The 10,300-nt window shown below is 36.3% G+C and overlaps 1 protein-coding gene and 1 non-coding gene across 2 annotated transcripts; both read left to right on the forward strand.

Annotated features, from left to right (window-relative positions):
• Positions 1-486: 486 nt before the first annotated feature.
• On the forward strand, positions 487-7,566 carry LOC102806131 (prohibitin-2-like). Its single transcript, XM_085490751.1, has 7 exons — positions 487-696; positions 1,613-1,774; positions 3,045-3,229; positions 4,916-5,006; positions 5,715-5,857; positions 6,886-6,963; positions 7,446-7,566. Exons 1-7 carry the CDS (start codon positions 570-572, stop codon positions 7,563-7,565), a joined length of 906 nt encoding a protein of 301 aa, XP_085346877.1. The 5' UTR covers positions 487-569; the 3' UTR covers position 7,566.
• LOC144353437 (small nucleolar RNA U85) lies at positions 6,432-6,749 on the forward strand. The gene has a single exon (XR_013420823.2). It is a non-coding gene; the product is annotated as a small nucleolar RNA U85 (small nucleolar RNA).
• Positions 7,567-10,300: the final 2,734 nt, after the last annotated feature.

Genomic DNA, 10,300 nt, shown 5'->3' on the forward strand with positions numbered 1-10,300 from the left:
ACTATTAAAAGATACAATGCAATGTTGCATGTAGAAGTTCCTTATCATTGACTCTTATTAGAAGTTCATTTGTAGTTGCGTACTAGTATATGACTAGGTTATTGTTACCATGCACTTTTAATAGAGCAAATACGGTATTGAATGTTGTATTACCACAAGGATGCAATAAATTATTATGTACATCTAAAGACAATTTTTCTCCGTTTCTCTTTACACATTCACGTTATGTCGTTATGGCCTCATCGTGGTACCCCCCCCCCCCCCCCCCGTTTTCAAATGGGAAGACTCTAAGCTTGGACAACATAATCAGTTTTGGAGTGTAGTTTAGCGACGTTTTATTCAATATTAAAATATTTTTTTCGCAATTGCAGTTCAACATTCAGTGAAACAACATAATACTAGTATATTACCAAGCGAAGCAAACCAGGCCACGAACTTCATTCATTCTCGCGAGACTTATCCGCTCGAGAGTGCGCAAATCAACGTGCGCAGTAGCTAAACCCATGTGTTGCAGAGGTCATTTTCAGGTTAAAGTGCTGTCCGACGAAACTGGGAATTAAACAACAAAAATGTCGAAGCGTGTGGGTGATTTTATGGGTAGAATGGGTAAAGGCCCAGCTGGTCTCGGTACTGGTATGAAATTACTTGGAGTAGCAGGCGCTCTGGGCTATGGACTATACAATGCAATGTATACCGGTAAGTACCCTTCGAAGAAAATCAAAAATGGCGGACCCGTTCCTGAAGCCATGTGTTTCCATCACGAAATCGACAGTCCGATACGAGACATTCGACCAACTTTACTTCTGAATGAAACGTATTTTTAATAGAATATCATATGTTTGCAATACCATTCGAGTTATTCTTGGTCGTTCCTAAAGCTATTGTGATAACGCTGCAATGGCTGATCTCATTTGCATCATTCGCCAGGGATCGTTGGTGGCGAAACTTGTAGAGGGTGCCAATTGGAAGGTGGGCTGCAACAATCGCAGAACATAAAGGCATTGTTTACCACTTTACGAATGTATTTGATAAAGTTCTCGAATAATATTAGTAATCGACACCTAATTGACAAACAGATTTTTTAGCTGATGTTTACCAAGTCAGTAGTTGACCCTATGTCCCAAGCATATGATTTTTTGATAATAGTTAAAGGCACATTTTACACATTTTTGTTCATTGTCATTTCCAAATAATACCCAATCAAATTTCATCTACTATCCTAATTAAACATTGTCTTGTGCATGATTAGGATGATGGAATATTGAAATGTATTTTGGAATTTTATACACAAAAAATAAAGATGTGTATTTCACAAGAGAATAAACATGAAATAGTTAAAAATTAGAAAACTGCTGTTGATCAATCGGAAGGATCACATGACATCACCATGGATAAAATATACCCCCTGAAAGGGATGGCCCGGGAGTGCATGTGAAGTTGGAAATTTAAAAATAGACTATGTACAGCACTGGTAGCTTATTGGTGTTGGGGCACATTTATAGCCAATCCAAATGTCTCAATTGGATTTGAATGAAATGTTCGAGAAATTTGTTATAAACAACTTATGAAATATGGAAAAGTATCTAATCACTTGTATTATCTTGTTTTATAGTGGAGGGTGGCCACCGGGCAATTCTATTTAGTCGAATAGGGGGTTTACAGAAAGACATAATGGCAGAAGGTTTACATTTCCGAGTTCCATGGTTTCAGTATCCTATTATATATGATATTCGTAGTCGACCAAAGAAAATCACATCACCAACAGGAAGCAAAGGTAAGTTTTCTCTTGACAGATGATGGTGAAAAATAATTGTTGCCATTGCATTCAAAAAGCATCTCTCATAATGTTTGTCAACATATGTTAATTGCAGTTTGTCAACATGTTCTGGAACACCACTGCCTGCAAATACATTATCTGATCATTTTAAATGTCTTAAGGAGTTTCAGTGTTCTCCCCAGGCCAAAACAGCGTCGCGGGCCCCGGGATAGCATATCGTGCTCAGATTCGGATGAATTAAGTGAAGCATAATTGAAAATAATATATTTATCAAGAAATCGGGAATTCTAATCAAGAAACGTGTGGAAATTGCAGTGACTTTTGTGTTATTTCTTGGAAGAAAAGCCTCAATTTTACGTGGTATAACAATGGCGACAATTCGTAATTCAGACCTCTGTTGTCTCGAATTGTTCACAATTGTGTTGAACAGACAACATCGATGATTAAAAAAAATACATAAAGATGGATAATTTCAGCCAGAAAAACTATTATTGCTCGAACATAGTAGCGTAAGTATCATGACTCGTAACAGTTGTTGTACTTAACCGGAAAACAACAGAAACGGAAGACCAGCAATGGCACTGAACAGGGTTTTATAAAGTTGCTGATTGCTGGGCCAAGCAAAGGAACAGAAAACTCAGTACTTCTGCAGGACATTTGCAATACTAAACATGCAGTGCAATAATTGTATACAGATTGTACATAAAATAAATAGAAAAAAAGGAAAAAAAAATGGTTTTGTTTTATTTCTCCATATGACAAACAATATGATAATTTATGCTAATTATATGCTAATTATTATGCAAAATAGCCCGACTCTATGAAAAATTTCTGGGGAAAACACTGAGTTTGTCACCTCGCTGTCGCCATAGGGGAGGGCTGTTGTCAATTCACTGTCACCATAGGGGAGGGCTGTTGTCAATTCACTGTCACCATAGGGGAGGGCTGTTGTCACCTCACTGTCACCATAGGGGAGGGCTGTTGTCACCTCACTGTCACTGTAGGGGGTTAGTAATTGTCACCTTGTCACTTTGGCAGAACACAACACGAACATAAACACCTTTACCATTGTCATCCGTAGCCCTTTCACCACCATTTTATGTTTGTAACCTTTATCAAAGTATTCACAAGCAATATATGTTATTTTCTCCAAGATTCTAAATTATAGTTTTTAACTTTTCTTTTCTTCTTACAATTCCTGTGGTATTAATATTCTTGGTTCCTTTCATAACATTAGAATGTTTCAAATTATCATCTTTGTTTTCAGATTTACAGATTGTCAATATCGGTTTACGTGTTCTACATCGCCCAGACGCTATGGCATTGCCTGAAATGTACCGTCTTGTTGGCTCAGATTATGACGATAGAGTTTTGCCATCAATTATTAATGAAGTTCTCAAAAGTGTCACTGCAAAATTCAATGCTTCACAGTTAATCACGCAGCGTTCTGCTGTAAGTACTTTATTGCAATAAATATTTTGCCAATGTTACAGCAAGTTGCAACATTTTACATTCATTGAAATTTATTATTTCCAAAATAATTTTATTATCACTACTCAAGTAGTCATTTTGTGAATGCTGATGTGTTTAATCAAGAATAACAAAAATGATTGTATAGTACATCTTGAGTGTAACTTTTACCTCATCTGACTCAGATATGTCTCCTTAGTGTAATCTCAATGAATAATACAAAAAGTAAGTTGAAATTATAGATAAAAATATAATCCTAACTTGGAAAAATAAAGCAAAGCCAGATGAGTTATGTTATTAATTGTGCTGTCTCTGGTAAATATGGTTGTATATAAATAATTTGCATATCAATTATAATTATAGGAAATATATTTGTAAATTAGTGATCATCAACTTTTGATTGAAAAAGGTCGAAAACAAAACTTGAACAGAATTTGTACAAGATGTGATAAAAACTCAGTTAAGGATTAGTACCATTACATTATGGACTGCCAAAAGCACAATGAAATGAAACGAAAACTATTCACAGATTTACAAAAGGATAATCCTAATTTTACCTTCTCAAATCATTCTGATAAATTCATTTACATTATGACAAACTGCCACATTAATCTTGGTGTGTTTATAATGCAAACAGATTTCTATTAACTAATAATAGTAAACCACTTGATTCTGTACTATTCAGTAATTTAGTACTTGTTTGTCAAATTGTTCTTTAACTAATTTATTATAATTAGTCCCCATTCGGACATAGTCCGAAAGCGGGGACTTATGATTTGTCCTGTGTGCGTCCGTGTGTCTGTGCGTCCGTGATCACATGTATCTCGAACATGCATGGACCGATTAAGTTCAAACTTCACTCGTACATCACACATTATATGGGACATATGCACATGCAATTTTTTCATGATCCGATTAACGATAGTCGAATAGCGGCCATTTTAAGTCGAAAATGCATCAAAATCGCACATTTTCACCATTCCGGACCCGGATCTCAGTTATGCATAGACAGATTTTGTTCAAATTTGGTACATACACTAAACATATTAGAACCTTGATGCACGTCATTTTTTTGGGGGGGGGGGGTTGAAATGGCCGAATGGCGGCCATTTTGTTTTAAAGAATTCAGTTCTGGATCCGAGACATGCCTGGATTGATCGAGTTCAAACTTCACACACACAAGGTACATCATGTCACAAATATGTATGTGCATTTGTTTCATGATCTCATTAACGATAGCCAAAAGGCGGCCGCTTTAAGGCCGAAAATGCATTGAAATCGCACATTTTCACCATTCCTGACCCGGATCTCAGTTATGCATGGATGGATTTTGTTCAGATTTAATGCATATATTAAACATAATATAAGCTTGATGCACACCAATTTTTCTGCGGATCAAGTTCAAAATGGCCGACAGGCAGCCATTTTGTTTTAAAGAATTTAGTTTTCGATCCATATCTCAGACATGCCTGGACAGATCAAGACCACACTTCACACACATCATACAATGTGTTGTACATATGCAGGTGCATTTCGAATCAGACCACTGAAAGTGGTCTGAGATTTCGGTCATGATCTGCTTTGAATGTATATGTCACTCAAATATGAATGGAACGGGGACGTGTTATTGACAATGACTTGTTTTTTCTTATCTTATCATTCTTTCAGGTGAGTTTGATGATGAGGCAGCAACTGGTTGAACGAGCCAAAGATTTTTTTATTGTATTAGATGATGTTGCCATAACAGAACTCAGCTTTGGTAAAAAAACAACCATTTTTGCTTGAATTAATGTTTAAAATCTGTATTGTATTAGCTCTAATAATACACTCACATACGTGACAGGTTTGAAGTCAATGTCAATGTAAAAGAGGCATTTAGGATAAAGGTTATATGATCATTGTGCATGTTATTGTTACATGTGATTCTATTTCTAATAGAGCAGATACAATAGTAGATTATTTACTCATTCAAAACTGGTCATATGATATTGTTGAATCCATTTTGTAATAACTCTTGTATGTTTGTGAAGGATTGCTGACTAGTTTGTTTATACTGTGGAATACTTTATTTTCGTTGGAATTAATTTTTGCTGAAAAGGCTTTTTGGGGCGTTTTGTATAGAATTTATTTTGACTGATTTTTGATGACTTTAATGTGAAATATAGGAAAAAAGTATATTCGCATCCCTTCAGCGAAAATAGCAAAAATAAATTCCAAGTAAAAATATAGTATTCTACAGTAACTATTGCATGTATAATGAGTCTATTTGCATATTGTAATTCATGACTGATGAAATGAATTCCTTGCTTACCAAATAAGTCAGTTTGCATATTGTATGAGTGACGAAATGTAATTCTTGTATACATAATGATGAGGCTATTTGCATATTGTGACACTGCGTACAAGAAGTGTTTTGTTGCTTTATTGGTATACTTCATTAGAAAATCAAATTTAATTTTGTTTTCAGGTAAGGAATATGCGGCAGCTGTTGAAGCTAAACAAGTAGCTCAGCAGGAAGTACAGAGGGCGCACTTTATCGTAGAGCAAGCCAAACAAGAAAGAAATAGGAAAGTTGTACAAGCAGAGGGAGAAGCAGAAGCTGCCAGACTTATATCCTTTAATGAAATAATTTGTTCACTATACTGGGATTCCATTGACCCATGCTAGTCACCAAATTGTACAAAGTATTTATTATGATTTGGCTACAACAAATGTCACTTCATCACCATTGCTGAATACAATTATAAACCATAAATTGTTCTTCAAATATGTTCATCAATTAAACATAGAAAGGTAAATTAAATACCTGGAAAACATTTTGTTTAATAAGTAAATGTAAGCATATCATTTGCCAACATGATTAAAAAAGATACGATTTTATCATAAGTTTGTAAGTGAATGAGAAAAATAATGTAGTATTAACCACTTTGCCTTTAGGTGCAATCTGATTGGTGTTGATCCTAAACTGTGAATATGTAAGGTGCCATCTGATTGGTGTTGATCCCAAACTGTGAATATGTAAGGTGCCATCTGATTGGTGTTGATCCCAAACTGTGAATATGTAAGGTGCCATCTGATTGGTGTTGATCCCAAACTGTGAATATGTAAGGTGCCATCTGATTGGTGTTGATCCCAAACTGTGAATATGTAAGGTGCAATCTGATTGGTGTTGATCCCAAAGCTGGCCACATGATGAGTACTGCAAAGCTGATTGTCATTATTTATTACTATGTTCATGAGAAACCAGAGTTACCATAGTAATAGCCAGCGTCTGTAATCTTGGTGAGAGCGTTGTAGTTGTCTACGTACACATCGTAAGGGCAGACGTACACAGAATATATCGCCTTCTGCAGACCACTTTGTCAAAGCTGTAACAATGTGGCAATCTGGTGGTATTACATTTGGGATTTATGGGGTGGTATTATGGGATGTATATTGGGGTGGATTTTAATTGGTAGAATAATGAATGACTAATGTGGATGTCTTTAGTAATCTGATGGCCAGTGCATCTTGGGATACATACTCTTACCATTTTTAGCGTATTTTCCAGTCTGAGCTTTGGTTAGCACGCGAAAGCGTAATATGCAAATTTTGTTGATTTCCCATTCTCTGAATGTTATGACTTAACAGTATCTTACATTGGGCAGTCATTGGGTCTGAATCCAGGTTATCTTAAACTACGAAAAATAAGAGCTTCCCAGAATATTGCCAGGACAGTAAGTTGACCTTTTTATTTTGTGATGTATTAACCCTTGTAATCGCTAAATACTCTTTATAATTACAGTAAAACCATTTTCAGATACAGTTTTAATAAAAATGATCCCAGAAATTTAGCACCCATTAAAATGTCCATCACTTGCGGACGCTGTTGATATACCATTCATATCTGCTAGCTACAGAGGCTTGCAGCAAATAATGTGTTAATTGAATGTCTCTGTTGAACTTTGTATTTTTAAAGGGTTTTAAAAATATAATACGAAAAATATTTGACTGTACTAATTGTGTACTGCAGTCTAACTCAATGTAACAATGCTGAGTTTGTTATGAAATGAATATTTCAGATGTCTATTCAAAAAAGAGATTTGTGCATGTGCAATTTTGATGTGCAAATGTATTCAAATTAGACTTCCTCCTGTGAATTTAATTTGAGATCAATGAACTGCTATTAAAATGTATTTCATTTCACTTCTCTTCTCAGATATCTGGATCTCAAAACAGGGTATACTTGAATGCAGTCAATCTCATGTTAAATGTCAATGAAAACACGTACGATGAATCCGCTGATAAACTTTACCAATCAACAAAAAAAAGAAAATAAACGATAATAAACTGAGCCTGATGTGAAAGTCAGCCATTGTTTAATGTGACAGTCATATTAATATTCTAGATGTGAAATCATGGTGGTGAAGCATAATATGTTGTATAGATTTAATTGCATGTGACAATCACATGCTCATCACAAGAATGGTGCATGGTTAACAAGTACCCACCTGACGTCACCACAGAACATTAGTAATTCTGTCAGATATATGAATGCTTTTTTAAGATATCCCAGATCATAGTTTGCATTAATAAACTTGATTTTAACTCTTTGAAAGTCAACTCCTTCCCTGAAAAAAATGTTGGCGGAAAAAATGTTGGTATTTAAAGAGTTAATTGTAGGTCAAAGAATTTCGTTATCAGTGAAACACTTAGTTGAATTACGGTGGGTGACAGTAGTTGAACAAAATTAAGTTTTAATAAATATATCCAGATGAGCTGTAGTTTGAGGTGATTAATTAATAACACATTTATGTACAGAAAACATCTGTTGCAAAGAAACTTCTATCTCATATAAATGTATAAAAACGAGATTTATATGAAAAATTCATAATCAACATTTGTTTGATTAATGCTGAAAACTTGTATTCTTGTTTTATGTGTGGTGCATGTTCTGTAATTGGATTTGTGTAATAAACATTTTCAATCGCCTTTAAATGCTGTGTCTGGTAATATATCATAGGTACAAACTCAGAACCCAGAGAACATCTCAAAAAATTATTGGGTAGGTTCAAAATTGCAGTCATTGATTTCTACAACACTTTATGGAGACACAGAAATGATAAAAACTAATTTATAAATTCTCGTACAATATTTACGTATTCAAATTTGAAACTTTAGGTACCCGGTAATTCGCTCGTGCACATATTTCGGCACCAAGGAAAGTTTGCAATTCCTGCCAGTCTCAGGCTGGCTTCTGTTTTGTTCGAAGGTCTTCAGTTCTGCTTCCAGATTGTCACCAGGTGTTCTTGGGAGTAGAGGTTATTGCAATTGCATAGCACATTTCTGAAATAACATATTCTTTGAATCCCATCAAGTTGTATATTTTTAGAAGCTTATTTTTCAAATAATATGAAATAAATATTCCAACAAAAAATGGAACCGTGTGATCACTATGCAAATATAGAGGTGTTATTTTCGAAGAAACCAAAATAAGACTGCAGAATTATGTACTTATACATTTGTAGTTACTATGAAAGGTTTGAATTGTGTGATCTGGATTTTGGCCTCATAATACTTATTAAAAATATCGTCAATGTTTTGAAATATCCCCCGTTGTCAGAGTTCACAAAAAAGAGAGTTGTGTTGTATTTTCCAAAGTCCAAGTGGTTGACAAATCTTTGCCAGATTTTATTAGCAGCTATCAGAGAATACTTATGCCAAAAATTACTGTCGTGTAGTAACTTGGAGTGGAGTTCAACTCTCTAGACTCGCCCCAAATACCGATGTTTTTTTATGTGTGAAAAATCACCATAAAACACACTGTATCTCAGAATTACTCAAAATGTATTATCCTCTTACAACATCGCTACAATTGTTTTTTCTAGTTGGATGCATGCTTTGTATATTTTTATAAGAGAATGTGGAAAAAGAAATTTGATATTTTCAAAGAAAAAAACCTCTACTACATCCTTACGTCTTCATCTGGTGTCCAATGCAGGGCTATGCAGGTGATGTCATCCCTTCTGATGACATGACATGACCAGGCCATCTCAATTGCCTTCACATGATGATGGTTTCAATGTTGTCATGGTTGCAGTGAACAGTTGCTGGTTATAGATATATTCACTACGTTCTATGACCCACCATATACTCCATGTAGGCATTAATCTGCGATTCAACCAACGATGGAAAGAGAAGAATCCAGGACAGGGGAAGCCCATTGACCTCAAGATTTTCTTTCACTTCATGATCCACGTGACCGAGGTAATGAGGCGGCACCATATTGTCTTCCAAATCACCCTCATTTTTCTCTGCCCGAGTGGGTGGTTCGATAAAAACGGTGCGTTCAGTTTTAGCTGTAATTCGTTCCTCTCATGCATGTCTTATTCATTTTTACCAATGTGTTTTCAGAAATGAATAGCAAGAAAGGGTATATGCCATTCACCTTTTTTGTCGCCCCAAAGATCGGAGCGACTGTTCGGTAGTTGCCACCAGGAATAACCAGCTTGCAACCCTTATAGCAAATGCTATTTGTGTTTCGACTGTGCAAGGCTTGGGTTATTGCCTAAAACTGGGGTTCCAAGGCCTGGAATACGTTCCAAGGCCGCGTGCAAATTTCCGAAACTGACGGCATGCGTACAGTAATGTGAGCGATGGAGTGGAGTGTCTTGTCTACCATTGCCTTGTGTACCATGGCAACGAGTGAGAGGCCTGACAATGCAGGTCCCAAGATTTCTCAGCCCCCCTGCAGTGTCTGGAGTCAATTCTCTGTCTGTTTTCACTGGGCGCACCACTGCAGTTAAGCAGACTGGACCCCCCACCCTCTTTCTTTTGAGGATGGAAGGAGCAGTCTTGGTGCTTCGGGATCCCACTCACCAGTTACTAGTACGCATGAGACACGCAAGCCAGTTTGGCTTCTGAAAGCGGAAAGGACCCCAAAACTGAAAAAACATTACGATCAAAGTCGGCACTCACTGGCTAGAAGTAGCCAGGAGGCAAGTGTCCCGGCTCTTCTGGGGGAGGGAAGAACAGTGACGCACCCCCCAGGTGTTCGTCCCCCTCTTCCTCAGG

This window comes from Saccoglossus kowalevskii, chromosome 15 (genome assembly GCF_978046115.1).
Source record: "Saccoglossus kowalevskii chromosome 15, keSacKowa6.1, whole genome shotgun sequence".
In the NCBI taxonomy this organism is placed as follows: domain Eukaryota; kingdom Metazoa; phylum Hemichordata; class Enteropneusta; family Harrimaniidae; genus Saccoglossus; species Saccoglossus kowalevskii.